Raw genomic sequence first — 18,200 nt, forward strand, 5'->3', positions numbered from 1 at the left:
AGACACACATAATGTAATGAAAACTTTATCCCCTTTGATATATGAGATAATTTCAAAGTATTCTTCAGATTAACTAGATTAAACATGGCTGTCACATTAAAATTTTATTATTGAAAAAATTTTCATGGGTAGCCTACTCAGTGGAAGCCAAAAGAGACCAACATGCACAAAATTCATTATTGAATGGCAAAGAAAAAAACAACAAAAATAAATCAGGATGCTGGGAACAAGTTTTGCGAGCTGTAAACTGTGGAACCACTTTCCTAAACATTAAATGCTATTTCCCAACATGGGGCAAGCTGTTTTAACAGAGAAAAGAATGAAACTGACATATTACAAAGAAATTTTTTTCTTTTAAATATATTTTGGATTTTCTGGATGTGTATATATATGACTATATATTAATAATTAATTATAATTAGCTGCACAAATGAACAAGGGTGTTTTTTTTTTTTTGTTTCCCCAACCCACCCCTGGCTCACTTCAAATCAGTCTGATAAAATACATATCCTTCTCTATAGCCTTTTCTAGTTTAGTATGTTCTCACTCCCAGAGTACTCAACCTTAGTTTACACATGAAACTACATGACAGAAACAGGCTGCAAAGGTGGACAAGGGGAAGCATTTCCCTCTTGTCTTGATAAATCAGTGGCACACACAGAACCCACATTTTCTGAAGCATTATCTTCATTATAGAGCCGTTTGATTCCATCATAGAAATCATCCACTTCCATTTCCTCCACTTTACGTTTAGCAGAGGTATGCTTGCACCCAGTGGCAGCTGGGAGATGATGGTAAAAGGCTGTTGTACTTCTGACTGGCACTTCTGGCTTGCTGTTGTCCTTGGAGAAATCTGGGCCTGAGACAAAGGAGGGATGTACCTTGAACGCTCCTTTGTCACAGGTCACCAGGGTGTGCTTGAGGGGGCGGTAGACATAAACGGAATTTAGAGGCAGGGAAGACTGCAGAGTAGAAAGGTGATGTGCCACCAACTCCCGACAATGGATCAACTGGGAACTATCCATCTGTGCTTTCTGAAGCAGTTCAATTGTAAGAGGAAGCCAATCAGGAATGAGTTTTTCCATTTCCAAACTAACCATGGCCAGAGCAAGCATGGAGCCTTTGAATTGCAGGAGTTGGTTGCAGGCCATACAGTGAAGGAGTTGCTTGGTAAGGACTGCCAAATGTTGAGATGGGCTCAATCTGGGCAAACTGAAAAGTAATTGAGGCCGAGTTGACACTGCAATGGCATGGAAAATGTGAAGAAAATCCAATGGTGTGGCAGTGTGAAGGTCCCAATTCAATTTATCAAGAATAATTCTCTCCATTCTTAAAATTTCAGATGAAGAGCATCCACAGAAACTGTCTCTTGCCAATACCTTCAGAACTGGAATTTTCTCATCCTCTTCAACTGTCTTCGCAGCTAGAAAAAAACAGCTGATTGCAATACAACTCAAATATTTTGGATGGGCCTTTACAGTAGCTAAAAATCTGTCCAAAAGACTGCTAGCCAGAGCAAATGTTTCTGGGTATAGGTTGAACTGGTACTTCAGTTTGGCCAGCCACTGAATTACTTCATCTCTCTGGGATGGAGAAACATTCTGATTTGAAAGCATTTTCGGCAAATTAACCTTCCACATCTGGGCTTCCCTAGAGATTGACTTTTCCAATAGGAAAGACAATCTCTGGTTTTCCAAAGGTCCTGGAAACTTCATGATATCCTTTGGATCTGCTTGCCACCCAGCTTGATGTAGCTATCTCCTCCTCCTCTTCCTCCTCCTCCTCCTCCTCCCCGGCGGAGCTGTAGGCCTCACAGTGGTGACGCGGTGTCATCCGGGGGCCCGTTACCGCCTCATTTTCCTCTGCGCGCGGCGGCGTGGCGCGCTGGACGAGAACCGGGCCGACAACCGAGGGAGAAGAGGGTGAGCCGGGCCGGGGGCGCTCGAGCGGGACGCACAGCTGCGGAGAGGGTCAGTCAGTGAACTAGTTCCATGATGACCCCGGACCTGAGGCCGCCGCCGGTCCCGCTGCTCCCACCGCCGCCACTCGAGCCGGGGTGAGGAGGGGGCGCCCTCTCGCCATAGGGCGGCGGGGGCCGGGGAGAGGCGGGGGTTGAGGCCGGCTCTGCCCCTGCCCCGGGGAAGCGCCTCCGAGGGGAAATGGTGGAAGGGGAAAGGGGGGGGGGAGGAAGAAAAAAAACAGGAAAGGGAAAGGGGGTAAAATAAGAAAAAGCGAGACACAGGCGCCTAAGCGTCCGCTCGCGGGGAAGGCCGGGGGGAGGGGCTTGAATCTTATATTTTTATGATTAACTTTAAAGAAAATTTTAATGCATATAAGTAATTAACATATATTTTATGAAAAGTACAATTTGCATATATGCTTTTACATAACCACTTATCTTTTTATATCTGAAACTCATATCTTGACTTTTAGTATTATATATAAAACCTTTATGTTTTGTTTTCTTTATCTAGCCTTGTATCACTCTTTTTTAAAACTAATTTTTTTTATTAATTAGTTTTGTACTTAGGGAACACAGTCAAGATAGTACCATTGTCATGTTTGGATATGGTTCTGACTTGTTTCCCAGCTCCAGCTATGGGTCACGTTCCACTGAGTAGATCAATTAGCCAAATCAAGAGCAGTTGGTGTCCCATCATGGCTGAGAGCCACTATTGCACTTGCATGAGCATTATGACAGGTTACTAGCTGCTAAGTAGGTTAGACCATGAGTTTCTTGGACAGATATTGGTCATTTCCCCAAGTTGCCTATGTAGCACCTTATGGCACTAGATGCGCGGACTGTCTAGGGACTGACTCTCTTCCATCTTCCAACCATGTCATTCCATTTTACGTGTCAACCACATGTGGTGTCTTTAGCAGTAAGGTCTTACCAGTAACCTTTGGTTGGTCATCAAAAACTCTGACAGAAATCTGTCCTTCTTTTAGGAAACCTTATAGGGCTCTCTGATCAAAAGCTCCTTGTGGATGATAGCCACATGCTGGTGCTGGGAGTTACAGGTCAGTGCCCATTAAGAGTAGGGAGAAAAAGATAACTAATATAAAAGAGTTAGAGAGAGAGAGAGAGAGAGAGAGAGAGAGAGAGAGAGAGAGAGGGAGAGAGACAGAGAGAAGCTGTAGAAGACTAAGGTTGGTCTTCATTGTACGATCTCCAATTCCTTATGACTCAGGTGTTCCCTCTAAGAGTCTAATGAAGGCTCAACCAATTGGTCCGCCATTTAAGATATACAATTTGATGGTATGATTGCCATTTGGGTCTAGATTTGTGTCTAACAACGTTCCCTTTCTCTCCCCTCCCTCCCCACCCACACTATTGTCTAGTCCTCAAGATGCTTCCTATGTATGTCAGCATTTTGGGTAAATTCAGTTTAGGTGGTGTAGATGAGTGAGACTATGCAGAAATAATCTTTCTGTGATTGAGTAAGTTCACTGAGAATGATATGTTCCAGTTTCATTCATTTTTCTTCAAAATTCATTGTGTCATTTTTTTCTTACTGCTGTGTAGAATTCCATTGTGTATATATACCACATCTTAGTTATCCATTTTTCTAGTGGTGGACATCTGGGTTGATGCCATCATTTAGGCATTACAAATTGAGCCACTATGACATGGTTGAGCAAATCCCTCTGAACTGAGGTTTCATGGTTTTAGTGTACATGCCCAGTAAGGGAATAACTGGGTCTGTTGGTAACTCTATAGTCAGCTATTTTAGGAGTCTCCATATTGCTTTCCAAAGTGGTTGTACCATCTTATAATCCCACCAACTGTGGATAAGGGTTCCTATTTCTCCACATCCTCACTAGCATTCATTTTCATTTGAGTTTTTGATGTTTGCTATCCTTACTGGAGTAAGGTGGAATCTCTTAGTTGTTTTAATTTGCATTTCTCTGATGATTAGAGATGATGAACATTTTCTTAACTGTGTGTTTTCCATTTGTATTTCTTTCTCTGTGAACTGCCTATCCAGCTTTTTGCCCCATTTTGTGAGTGGGTTGTTTGACTTTTTATTGTTTAGGTCTTTGAGTTCTTTGTAGATTCTACAGATTAGGCCTCTGTCAATAGTATATTCAGCAAATGTTTTCTGCCCTTCTGTGGGTAATCTATTGGCTTTCTTATTTAGTGCTTGTCTATAAAGAAACTCTTCAGCTTCATGTGATCCCATTGGCTGAGTGACTGTTTATGATCCTGTGTTCCTGGGGTTTTGTTCAGGAAGTCTTTTCTATTTCTATATCATGTAAAGTTCTTCACACATTTTCTTCCAGTAGTAGCTGAGTTTCTGGTATTACGTTGAGGTCTTTGATCCACTTGGACTTGAGTGTTGTGCATAGCAAGATGTGTGGATCAAGTTTCAATTTCTTGCATATGGTTATCCAGTTTGTCCAGCACCATTTGTTGAAGATGCTGTCTTTTTTTCCAGCCTATATTGTTAAGGCCTTTGTCAAATATCAAGAAACTGTAGTTGCTTGACCCAAAGTCCGGATCCTCAATTCTATTCCATTGATCTATACTCCTATTTTTATGCCAGTACCATGCTGTTTTTATTACTATATCTTTGTAATATAGATTTAGACCAGATATGATGATGCCTCCAGAGGTATTTCTTTTGCTGAGGATATGCTTGGATATGTGAGGCCTTCTGCCTTTCCATATGAAATTTTAGATCAGTTTTCCTATCTCTATGAAGAACAATGTTGGGATTTCAATTGGAATTGCATTAAATCTATATAGAGCCTTTGGTAGGATTGCCATCTTTACAATGTTAATTTTGCCTATCCGGGAGCATGGGAGGGCTTTCTATTGTCCCAAGCCTTCCTTAATTTCTTTTTTGAGTGCTTTTATTGTATAGATCTTTCACTTCCTTGGTTAATGTTATTCCAAAGTATTTCATTTTACTTTTTGTTACTATTGAAAATTGGGCCATGCCCTTTATTTCTTCCTTTCTATCTTTGTCATTTGCATATAGAAAGGCTACTGATTTTTGTGCATTGATTTTGTATCCTGCTACTTTGCTATAGGAGTTAACCACCTTCAATGGAATCTCTCAGGTCTCTTACATATACAATCATGTCATCAGTGAATAGAGCTAACTTAACTTCTTCCTTTCCAAATTGTATCCCCTTAATTTCTTACTACTGTCTTATTGCTTCAGCTAGGACTTCCAGTACTATATTGAAGAGCATAGGTGAGAGTGGACACCCTTGTCTTGTTCCTGATCTCAATGGCCATTCTTCCAGTCTCTCTCCATTAAGTATTATTTGGGCTTTAGGAGGTTTCTATATTGCCTTTATTATGTTAAGATATGAACCAACCATACCAGTTCTCTCCAATGTTTTGATCTTGAAGTGATGCTGTTTTTTGTCTAAGGCTTTTTTCTGCATCTATCGAAATGATCATGTGGTTTTTGTGTTTAGCCTTGTTTATTAATGTTGTATATTACATTGATAGATTTGCATATGGTGAACCACCCTGCATTCCTTGGATGAATCCCACTTGGTCAAGTTGGATAATGCTTTTGATGTGTTGTTGGATTCAGTTTGGAAGGATTTTGTTCAGGATCTTTGCATCTAAGTTTATCAGGTAAATAGGCTGGTAGTTTTCTTTTCTTGTGGCATCTCTGCCTGGTTTTGGAATTAGGGTGATAGTGTGATAGTAGCTTCATAGAAGGAGTTGGTGAGCTTTCCCTGTTCTCCAATTGTGTAGCACAGCTTGAGAAATATTTGCTTGAGTTATTCCATGAAGGCTTGATATCATTCTGCTGTGAAGCCATATGGTCCTGGACTCTTCTTTTTGGGGAGGTTTTTTATTACTTTTTCAATCTCAATGAGTGTGATAGGTTTGTTTAGGATATTAATCTGTTCTGAGTTTAGCTTTCATAGATGGTATGTGTCCAGGATTTATCCATTTCCTCCACAATATCCACTTTTGTAGAGTAGAGGATTTTGAAATATGTCATGATGATTGTCCCAATTTCACTTTGTCCATTGTGATCTCTCCTTTCTTTTCAAATTTTGTTAATTTGAAGCCTTTTTTTTTTTTTTTTTGCTTGATCAAATTGCCCAGGGGCTTGTCAATCTTGTTATTTTTTCAAAGAACCAGATCCTTGTTTTGTCAATTTTCTTAATTGTAATCTTAGATTCCAATTCATTAATTTGTGTTCTGGTCATAATTATTTCTTTCCATCTGAATCTTTGCTGTTGGATTTTTCTTGCTTTTCCAGTGCCTTTTGGTGGTTGGTTAGGTTATTGATTTGGGATTGTCTGTCTTTGTTATGAAGGCATTTAGTGCTATGAATTTTCCTCTGAGGACTGCCTTCATTGTGTCCCATAACTTTTGGTACTATATGTTCTCATTGTCATTCATTTCTAGAAATTTCTGAATTTCACTTTTTATTTCATTCACTATCATTTTGTTGTTTAAAAGTATGCTGTTCAGTTTCCAGGTGCCAATGAGATTCTTGGTGGGTCTTTTGTTGTTAATTTCTAGCAATATGGAATTGTGATCTGATATCATGCAGGGAATTATGTCAATCTCCCTAAATATATGGAGACAGGATAGGTGACCCATTATATGGTCTATTTTAGAGAATGTTCCATGGGCTGCTGAAAAGAATGTGTAGTCTGTAGATGTAGGATGGAATGTTCTGTAGATGTCTGTTATGTCTAAGTGATCTATGCTTTTGTTGAGCTCTTACTTCCCTATTTAGTTTCTGTTTGGATGATCTATCTATTACTGATAATGGTGTGTTGAAGTCCCCAATTCTGATGGTGTTGGTGGTTATTTCTGTTTTATTGTCTAGTAGGTTTTGCTGTATGCACTGTGGTTCACCTGTGTTTGATGCATACAGATTTATTATTGTAATATCCTCTTGATGGGTTGTTCCCTTGATAAGTAGGAAGTGGCCTTTTTGTCTTTTTTTATTATTTTTGGTTTGAAGTCTATTTTATCCAATATTAATATAGCTATGCCTGCTTGTTTCTTCTTCCCATTTGATTGGAATTTTTTTTTTTTCACCCTTTCAGCCTGAGGAGGTGTCTGTCTTTAGTGGTGAGATGGGTTTCTTGAAGACAACTGATTGAGGGGTCTAATTTTCTCCTCCATCCTTTTAGCTTGTATCTCTTGATGGGTGAATGAATGTCATTAATATTTAGGGTAATGACTGTTAGGTTTGATTTGATCCTTGCCATATTGTGTTGGTACATGTGGTTTGGTGTTTTCAAGAACGTTGAAGTTTTTTGTGCCTTCTCTGAGTTTTGCCATTGTGGTCTGCTTCCTATAGACATTTGTGGTTGATTATTTGTTCCTCTGTGTGGAGGATTTCCTGAAATACTCTCTGTAGGTGTGGTTTTGTGTTCATATATTTGTAAAGTTGAGTTTTGTCATGGAAATTTTCTTTCACCATCTATTATTAGGTATACTTTTGCTGGATAAAGTAGTTTGGGTTGGAAGCCATATGTTCTTAGATTTTGCAGTTTCATACCAGGCCCTTCTAGCTTTCAGGGTTTCCATTGTGAAGTCTGAAGTAATTCTGATGGTGTTTCCTTAGCTGCTTTTTGGATGTTCTCTTTGGTATCAATGTTTAGAGTCTTAATGACAATATGTCTTGGAGAGTTTCTCCATTGTTCCAATCTGTTTGGAGTTCTGTTAGCTTCTTTATCTAGATGAGCCTTTCTTTTGAGAAAGTGTGAAAGTTTTTTTTTGATGAGCCAAAGCTGCCTGAGCTAGTGCTTGGAGGGACACTAAAGCACCAGGCACTGAAGCAGCCTAAACTCATGTGGCAGGACACTGGGACACAGAAGCAGTCAGAGTTCACACACAACAGAACACTTGTGGGTGGCTGGCATGGCAGACATGCATGGAATTGCACCTGAGCTGACGCTGGTGAACAGGCAGAGTGAGCCTGAGCTCATGAGGGCAGGTGGAATGGGCCTGAGCTCTCACGTGGATGGGCAGTGGGCAGAGCAGGCTAAGGTTTTACAAGTGGGGATTGGCAGTGTACATCAGGTGGGCAAATGGACCAACAGAGCCTGAGCTCCAGCAGGCCAGCAGGTGGAGCCTGCCCAAGGTCACACATAGGTGGGGATAGTAGGGCAATTACCCTTGTGCAGTGAGGCAAGTGGAACTATGTTGGCCTGGGTCCCCTTTCCTACAGTAAGTGAGGCTGGGACTGTGAGTACGATGGTTGCTTGGGGGGATTGGAGGAGTGGTGGGCTACCCGCAAGCGAGGGAATCAGCAATTCCCCTTTTTTCCCTCTGTGCCCTCCCACTGGTTATCTGTTAGAGATTTCTCTCCCCTAAAAGACCCAGTGAACCCTTAATGCCTGGACTTTCTTTCCCAGGGATGTGTGGTGCAGTTAGGCAGTTGCCATCTTGGCTGGAAGTCTTGAAATGTCTTTTTTTGTCCTAATTCCATGAATTTTGTGTGTAATATTATGGCCCTGTAGTATAGTTTGAGATGAGGTATTGTGATATTCCATCATTGCCTTTTCTGCTTAGGATTATTTTAAGTATTCAGGGTCTCTTGTACGTTAATATGAATTTTAGGACTTTTTTTGTGAAGATTGTCATGTAAATTTTGATGTGGATTGGGTTGCATTTTTATTACTTCTGATAACAGTGATTTTCACATTAATACTGTCAAAATGTGAGCACTGGAGGTCTCTCCATCTAACAGTGTATTTTTTTTAATGTCAGTGTTTTAAATTTTTCACTGTAGCAATCTTTCACTTGATTAATGAAATTTATTCCTAGGTTTGTTTTGTTTAGAAGCTATTAAGAATGGGATTTTTTTTCTGATTTCATTTTTTCCATATTTATTATTGGTATACAGAAGATCTACTGGTATTTCTATGTTGATTTTCTAACCTGCTGTTTGCTTAAAGTGTTTAAAATAGCTTTCTGGAAGAGTCTTCAGGGTCTTTTTAGTATAGAAGTATACCAAGCAAAATTCAAAAACATTATCCACCTTGATCAAGTAGGCTTCATCCCAGGAACACAGGGGTGGTTCAGCATACAGAAATCTGTCAAAGTAATACACCACAAAAATAAGCTTAAACACAAAAGTCACATGATAATTTGATAGATGCAGAAAAGGCCTTTGACAAAATGCATCACTTTATGATCAAAACATTGGAGATTATTGGCATGGTCAGTTTATATCTCAACATAATAAAAGCTATATATAAAGTGCCCAAAGCCCAAATAAAACTTAATGGAGAGAGACTGAAGGAATTCCCATTGAGATCAGGAACAAGACAGGGGTGTTTACTCTCACCTCTGCTCTTCAGTATAGAACTGGAAGTCGTAGCTTATGCAGTAAGACAGGAGAGAGAAATAAAAGAGATAAAAATTGGAAAGGAAGAAGTTAAGTTAGCTTTATTCACACACAGCATGATTCTGTACTAAAGAGATCTGCTTGCCTCCATCTTGAAAGTATTAAAGGTGATTAACTTCTTCAGCAAAGTAGCAGGATACAAAATCAATGCACAAAAGTCAGTAGCGTTTTTATGCAAATGACAAAGATACAGAGAAAGAAATAAGTGACAGTGTCCCATTTTTAATAGCAACAAAAATAAAATAAAATGCCTTGGCATAACATTATCCAAAGAAGTGAAAGATCTATACAATGAAAGCATAAAAACACTCAACAAAAAAGAAAGAAACTGAGGAAGACTTGAGATAATGGAAAGACTTCCCATGCTCCTGGATAGACAGAATTAACATTGTGAAATCCTACCATATACAACCTACAGATTTAATGCAATACCAATCAAAATCCCAACATCTTCACAGACAGAAAAATGGTCTTAAAATTCATATGGAATGGCAGAAGGCCTTGGATATCCAAGCATATCCTCAGCAAAAGAAACACCTCTGAAGGTATCACCATACATGATCTAAAGCTATATTACAAAGCTATAGTAATAAAACAGATGGTACTTGCATAAAAACAGGAGCGTAGACCAATGGAACAGAATAGAGGATCTGTACTTTGGGTCAAGTAACTACAGCAACTTCATTTGCAACTCTTTTATTTTTATTTCTCCCTCTCTCTTGCCCCAGTTTCCCAGTTTGATTCCAAGTACTATGTTAAAAAAAAAAAAAAAGTGGGGAAAAAGTGGACACATTTCAAGCCACACACTCCACAAGGGACTATTAGTGAACCCAGTCAGTTTTGGGTCTCATACAGGCAATGACAGATTGTTTGAGTTAAGCATGGAAATGGAGAACACAACAAAGTCTGACTCAAAATTGAAACACAAAACAAAACCATATGAATATGGCCATATGTAAAGCTTCCAAACAGATAACATATACATATTCAAACATATTCTATCTATGGGCCTAAGACTCCAGATGACATGCTCAGCCAGGCTTTTCATTGGTACTGGGGAAGGCAAAGGTACTTACAAGAGCTAGTTCATTACTCTAACAAGCCTGAGATAAAGCTGAGAAGGATCATTTTCCAATCAGTGTTATATCACTTGAGAGTATCCACTAAAAGTTCATGAGTCAGAAGTTTGGTGTGCAAGGCAGGAATGGAAAGATTGGGAATCTGGAAAATGATCCAGCCATGATAGCTCTGCCATCATGAATAGATTAATTCACTCATGGCTTAGTGGATGTTAAGTTGTCATGAGAGTGACTTTGTGTAGGAGAATTTGCTCGCTCTCTCTCTCTCTCTCTCTCTCTCTCTCTCTATCTATCTATCTATCTCTCTCATACACTTGGTCTGTTTCATTACATGATACCCTCCCCCATGTTATGCAACTAGAAGGCCCATACCAGATTATCACCAGATACAAGTAAAATGATCTTGGACTTCCCAGACTTCAGAACTGTGAAATAAATATAATCTATAAGACTCAGTTATAGCAACACCAAGTGGACAAAGACAACTAGTAAAAGTCATTTGGGTAGAGCAGAGAGGGGTGGTGGTTCAGTAGAATGTATCCCTGCAACAAAGGGCAGGCCTGTGAGTAACAATGCATGAGGAGGCAGGAGGTGATGTCCACCAGGGAACCTGGCATTATTGCATCTCTGTTGTATAGGATTTCTTACTAGTACTGAAAAGCTTGAATTTATGGGACTAGAGTATTTGGCAATTGTTTTTAAAGTTTGAAATGACCCTAGATATTCTTACTAGTCAAGAAGAAAATTTAATTTGCCAAGACTTCTGTAGCAGACAGCTTCAAGTTTACTGGGCTGAACTTCCAGACCAGGCAATTATGGAGTAAGGGACTTACTAAAGCTTACAGATTCAAGGGAAGTTCCATAATGTCAGAAGATGCTGGCCTGCCTTCACAGGTCCAAGCAGAGAGATATATAGAGAGAAGCACAAGACAAAAAGCCAAAAACCACACAGCACAACACACTTCAGGAACCCCAGCTAAGCACACTTTGCATATCTTTAGATTGAAAACTCAAACCCACCACCCAGTGACACTGCCTCCAGCCAAGTGGCTGCAGATGCAAACTAATAAAACACTGAATATATTGGAGGCCATCTATTCAAACTACCACAGCTTACAAGCCAGGATTTTTTTTTTACATTCACTCTGAGACCTCTAACACATGAAAATACTGTAATTTTGTTGGATTCCCATCCTATTATCTTCTTTTCCCCCTATCCCACCTTCATTTTACTGAGCACCTCCTTCCTAAGTAGTCCTCTTGGTTTGATGTTTCATTCCTTTCGTCCCTCTCCATCCATTATGTGAAAATGTTAATCAGCTCACAACTGTGAAGGTCTTGACAAGATAATGGAAACCACTGTGAGATAATAAATACACCGGTCAGTTCATGCCCAGAGGCAGTGCCCCAAAGATTTTCTTCTCATTCTGTGGTGCTTACAATTCTTCCTGCAACCCCTTTCACAATGTTTTCTGAACATTCTGTAATGATCCTTGAGAAATGTCTCATTTAGTATTCAGGCTCTTATTTTCAGCCTCCTCAGTATCAACCACCATATCCAATAGAGAAGTTTCTCTGGCTAGCAGTAAGGGAAACACTAATATTCTTTCTACCAATTTCTCTGTAGTGTTTTCTGAGCCCTGATGTGTGTGATAGAGATTATTCACACTAGGATTTCTCTTCTTGTTGTCACCTTGTTAAGACTTGGGTTTCTCCAGTACTGATTACCATCTGTACAAAGAAGTTTCTATAACCAAAGGTGACATTACCATTAACCAATAGGCGTAAACACAAGTTTATAGGCTTAACCTATTCTTTCAGCCAAAGAACAGTGGTAACTTCCTTCTAAAGTCTATGTACTTCCAAGCCATAGGCTTTTGACAGTTTTCAGTACCAGGCATAAATTCCCTTTCACTGTTGTACCCATGGATATATCTTACCTGACTACTCAATTGTGTAGTTTGAAGGCCCCATGCTTGTTAAGACTGTTGGTGACTTTTCTCCCCAACAGCCTGCATAGCACTTTCCAGAGCTATGACAGCTACCCAGAAAGTAGATGATTTCAAGTTCAGTTCCAGCTTGATTTCTCAATGTCCTGTGAGTATAGCATGTGGTGTCTACAACAATAGGGTCTTTCCATATAATTCTGGTAGGTAATATAGAGCAGTGCCAATAGCCTGCATTTGGGGGAGGCGGGCTCATGGATCTCTCTGACCAACTGCTCATTTGCTTGGGGTGGGAGGAAGTAATCTACCTGCAGCAAGGTATATCTGCCTAACCTCTCTTTCCTTCTCCCTTGCTGTCTCACTTTAATATATTTTTGTTTATTTGTTTATTTATTTAAGAGAGAGATACAGAAACAGGCAGGGAGGGAGAGAGAGAATGGGCATGGCAGGGCCTGTAGCCACTGTAAGCAAACTCCAGATGTGTGGGTCTTGAGGGGTTGAACCTGGGTCCTTTGGCTTTGCAGGCAAGCACCTTAACTGCTGAGTCATCTCTCCAGCACCTCTCAATTTAAATTATATTGTTTAATTAACTAATGAAGTAATTTTATATATAACTTATTCATAACATCTTTAGTTTTGTGTATCTTTACCCCTGCTCTCCTCCCTCCATGCCCTTAGACCTTTCCATCCCTGCACTCTGTCTCTCCACTTGCCTGCTTACTATCCCTTCCCCTAATCCCTCTCTGTTTCTCCTTCCATCAAGCCTCATTCTAGTTTTCTGGCCTCTACTACTGACCTTTGCTATAACTTACAAACAATGCTAAGTACTCAAGGCTAGAAGCAAAACTCAGATTAGATTTCCTGGCCTTAATTTTCTGGGTTGCATCAAATAACATCCTCCTTGAAGTCTGCCAAATTGATGATCCTGTCTTGGGAGATAAGGAAGTTTAGCTCTAACAAGTTTCTAAGTTCCTATAATGAAAGCCCTATTTCAAAATTAAATCACTTCTTTAGGCTACATCTCTTAATTGTTGTGAGTGATGTAAACAATGCAAATATCTTATGAGCTATAACTAGCAAGGAAGTTCAGCATAGTGTTTATAAACTATGCTAGTATTTTAAAAGGCCTTTTAAATTTACAAAGCAAGCAGTCAGTTACTCCCTACAAATAGCAGAGCTAGGTGTAATCATGATTTCATGGAATCATGGCTAGCAATCAGTCAAATTAAAACTTTTGATTTTTGGTTTTTCAAAGTAGGGCCTTTTGAGCAGGGCATGGTGGCACATGCCTTTAATCTCAGCACTTGTGAGGCACAGGTAGGAGGGTCACAGTGAGTTCAAGGCCATTCTGAGACTACATAGTAATTCCAGGTCAGCTTGAGTTAGAGTAAGACACTACCTAAAAATAAAATTAAAAAAAAAAAAAAAAGGAAAAGAAAGAAAAGAAAATATATTAAAAGATACAAGGCAAAAAATACAAATTGCCTACAATGTAGTAAACATGAAACAACAGAGAAAAATTAACATAACATCAGATCTCTCATCAGCAACCCAGAAAGCCAGAAAAGTATGGGATGACATATTCCCAAGTCCTGAAAAAAAAAAAAAAATCATCATCCAAGAATACTATGTTCAGAAGAGCTATCTTTTAAAATTAGCATAATAATAGTTTGTGAATCTGGCGTTACATGGGTACTGGAGAATTGGGCTAAAGCAATTGGGCTTTGGTATTAAGTGTCCTTAATTGCTGAGCCATCTCTTTAGTCTTAAATAGGATATTTCAAGACAAGCACAAATTAAGGCAATTCAGAACCAATGTGCTAGAATGGATAAAAATCCTAAAAGGTACAACACATAGAAAAGGAAGAAATATAATCTCAATTTCAAGAGAGAGTCCAGGAAAGATTAAAATACATGAGAGGAATAGATTAACAAAAGACAGCTAGAAAATAATTTGTCATGTCAAACACACTAAACCAGCAAACTTCTAATACTAATAAGAGAGAATGAAAAAAGAGAAAATAATTCAACCATCCAGAAAAAAATAGCTACTTAAAATATAGGAGGTAGTAAGTATCTCTTAGTTTTAACCTTTAAAGGTAAAGGGTTTAAACTCACCAATAAAGTGATGGAGACTAGATGGCTTTATTAAAAGTTAGATACAACTCTATGTGGCTTTCAACTGCACATTGATGACCTAAAAGGTGGTAATTGACATAAGTAACAGAAAACTAGTCTCTGTGCCTGTAACTTTTAGCTTGCTTGACTTTTTCCAGTGATAATTATGCATCTTTCTATGGCATAACTGAGGACATCAGGACATTCTCAAATTTTCAGTATATGGATGGAATAATGCAAAAAGTCGTTTTGTAAGTACCCACGTTATAAAAATTGTTCTCTCCTTTCCCTTAAAAGTTCATAATTCTCTCTGTATTTAACATACTTAAATTCTCACCAGAATAGCCCATAAAGCCCTGCTTACAGCACTGCAAGGATTCTCCAGTCCAAAGTACCAAGTCCTTCCACATTCCTCCTGCAAACATATTCCAAAAAAAAAAAAAAAAAAAGGTCATCACAGCAACAACCCCATTCTTGGTAACAATTATTGCTGTAATTACTTTTTCTATAATTGGACAAATAACTGGCCAGAAGCAGCTTATGAGAGGAAAGTGTTTATTTCAGGCTTATAGAGTATAGGAGAGGCTCTATCAAAGCTGAGGAACATGGCTCTTCCATAAGTCCATAGCAGGAAGGCGCTTGACTGCGGAGCTTAAGAACTCAGGTTCGACTTCCGGTTAAGATGGCAGTGTAGGTACCACATCAAAGCAGCCTGGGGGGAAAAAAGACCAAAAACACATAGTAAAATACACACTTTTGCTAAAAAGTGAGGTGTATAGTAAATTGAAGCAACAGCAGAGAACTAGAAGAGAGCCAGAGCATACAAAGCCCACACCGGCAGGCAAAAGTGGCCCCGGCAGCTCCATCAACCTTGGCGGCGACCTCAGTGCACCAGAAAGTGGCCAGACTTGGCTCCAGCTGCAGGAAAAGCCAGGTGTGGGGATTTTCCACTCACACCGGCGCTCTCCGCAACTCAGGAAACGTGAAGGGAGAGTGGCAGTGAGCAATGGCCGAGCAGACCACGAGGTAGAAAAACACGTGGAATAGTGAGAGAACCAGAGCAGCTGCAGCTCCCTCCCTTCCCCCACCACCTGAGCCCAGCTCCAGCGAAAGAGCAGCTTGGGCCAACAGTGGGACACAAGCAGGAGCAGAGTTTGGCAGCAACATCAGCGGCTCCAGCACTGGTAACAGTGGCCCCAGCAGTAGCAGATCCAGTAGCATCAGCAGCAGCAGACCCAGGAGCGGCAGCAGAGGCAGACCCAGCATCAGCAGTGGCAGTGGACCCAGCAGCAGCAGCTTCGGCAGCAACAGTGGCTCTAGAAGTGGCAGCAACAGCAGCAGCAGCAGAGGCAGCAACAGCGGTGGACCCAGCAGCAGCAGCTTCAGCTGCTGACAGACCCAACAGAGGCAGCTTAAGCAGCAGCTGTTCCAGCAGCAGGGGTGCTGATCTTCAGGGTCACGGATGCCAGGCTCGGTTTGCCCCACAGAAAAAGCCAGCACCCAGCTCCAGAAATCAGAACAGCAGCCCAATGACCCAGGCAGAAACGTGACTGAGACCAAAATCATCCAAAAAGGTAACTGGGATTGCACCAGGGAAGGTTCTCACTTGGTCACAAGCTGACTTGGATCCCTCAACAGACCAGAAATCTTAACCTCAATGTTGATAGAGGATCTGGTTGTTATAATAACTACTCTGGCATAAATACTAGGGGCTGTTTTTGATTGAATGGGTAGTGTTTAGTTAACTATTAGAATCTACTGGTGTTTTATTCCACTCAGCCTACTTGAATACTCCCATAGCAGGGAAACTCAACCCCTAGGAGCACCTTTGTAGATACTCTGAGAGTCTTAAGAGCCACACCTAACACCTTAAGCTCCTACCCTGAAAATATATTACATCAAATCAATTGATACAGCTAAGAATACTCAGCTAGCTAGAAAATCCAAGCATTAACTTAATCCAAGGTGCAAAAATATATACATTATAATACAAGAAACACTAAAAAGCAAGACAATATAAATCCACCTAAAAGTATTAATGCATCAGAAATGACCTCCAGTGAGAACGAGTTAGAGGAAATGCCTGAGAAAGATTTCCAAAGAATGATTGTAAATATGTTCAAAGAAGTCAGAGAACAAATCAAAGGAGTCAAAGAGGAACTTAAAGAGGAAATCAAAGGAATCAAAGAAGATGCAGGATACCAATTTCATGAAATAAAGAAGGCAATACAAGATATAAATAAAGAAATAGAAATAATAAAGAAAAACCAGTCAGAATTTCTAGCAATGAAGAACACAGTTAATGAAATAAAAAACTCTGTAGAAAATCTCACCAGTAGAGTGGATGAAGGAGAGGACAGAATATCTAAGCTAGAAGACCAGGTGGCAGATCTAATACATTCCAACAAAGAGAAAGACAAACTTATAGAAAAGTATGAGTGGGAATTTCAAGATATTCAGGACACTATGAAAAGATCAAATATAAGAATTCAGGGCATAGTACAAGGAGAAGAATTCCACTCCAAAGGCATAGTAGGTGTCTTCAACAAAATCATAGAAGAAAATTTCCTCCAAACTGGGAAAGAGGTGCCAATGCAGATACAGGAAGCCTTTAAAACCCCAGCCAGACAAAACATGGAAAAAACCTTTCCTCACCATATTATAATCAAACTTCCAAACACATACACCAAAGAAAAAATATTGAAAGCAGTTAGAGAGAAAAATCAAGTTACCTACAAAAGCAAGCCCATCAGGATATCAGCAGATTATTCAAAACAAACTTTTAAAGCCAGAAGGGCTTGGAGTGATATATTCCAAGTTCTGAAAGATAACTGTCAACAAACGTTACTTTATCCTACAAAGCTATCAATTCAAATAGACAGAGAAATAAGGATATTCCATGACAAAAGCAGGTTAAAGGAGTATTTGAAGACAAAACCAGCTCTACAGAAAATACTTGATAGAATCCTCCATGCTGAAGAAAAGGAAAATCACACATATAAGGAACCTAGAAAAAACAAGCAATACTCAAATACTAGTTAACACAAGAGAGCACTGGGAGAACTGGAACCACACACAAACAAAAAAAAAATAGCAAACATAAATACACACCTTTCAATAATATCTCTTAATATCAATGGCCTCAATGCCCCAAAGAAAAGACATAGGTTTGCAGACTGGGTTAAAAAACAGGACCCTACAATTTGTTGTCTCCAAGAAACTCACCTTTCTACAAAGGATAGACATTATCTTAGGGTGAAAGGTTGGAAGACGGTGTATAAAGCAAATGGGACTAGAAAACAAGCAGGGGTTGCTATACTAATATCTCACAAGGTAGACTTCAGTCCAATGTTAGTCAAGAAAGACAAGGAATGTCACTTTATATTGATTAAGGGCACACTCCAAGAGGAGGACATTGCAATCCTAAACATATATGCACCTAATATGGGGGCTCCCAAATTCATCAACCAAACAGTATTAGAACTAAGGTCACAGATAGCATCAATCACAATTAGTGAAACAAAGACTTGGTTCTTTGAAAGGATGAATAAGATTGATAAACCCTTAGCAAATCTGACCAAAAGAAAGAGAAAACAGACACAAATTAATAAACTCAGAGATGAAAAAGGTAGCATCACAACAGATTCTAGAGAAATTCAAAAAATCATAGGGACATACTATAAAAGCATATTGTTGCAGTCCGG

General features: G+C 39.6%; 1 protein-coding gene across 2 annotated transcripts; it reads right to left on the reverse strand.

The window, feature by feature from the left end:
- Nucleotides 1-424: 424 nt before the first annotated feature.
- On the reverse strand, nt 425-1,959 carry LOC123459356 (cyclin-I-like). 2 transcript variants are annotated; one of them, XM_045145537.1, is made up of 2 exons: nt 1,741-1,959; nt 425-1,601 (listed from the first exon to the last, which is right to left on the reverse strand). In XM_045145537.1, exons 1-2 carry the CDS (start codon nt 1,831-1,833, stop codon nt 582-584), a joined length of 1,113 nt encoding a protein of 370 aa, XP_045001472.1. In that variant the 5' UTR covers nt 1,834-1,959; the 3' UTR covers nt 425-581. The 2 variants fall into 2 exon arrangements, with proteins under 2 accessions (XP_045001472.1, XP_045001473.1); XM_045145538.1 differs by having other exon boundaries at nt 1,007-1,177; nt 1,242-1,959.
- Nucleotides 1,960-18,200: the final 16,241 nt, after the last annotated feature.

Source organism: Jaculus jaculus, chromosome 3 (genome assembly GCF_020740685.1).
Source record: "Jaculus jaculus isolate mJacJac1 chromosome 3, mJacJac1.mat.Y.cur, whole genome shotgun sequence".
Taxonomy (NCBI): domain Eukaryota; kingdom Metazoa; phylum Chordata; class Mammalia; order Rodentia; family Dipodidae; genus Jaculus; species Jaculus jaculus.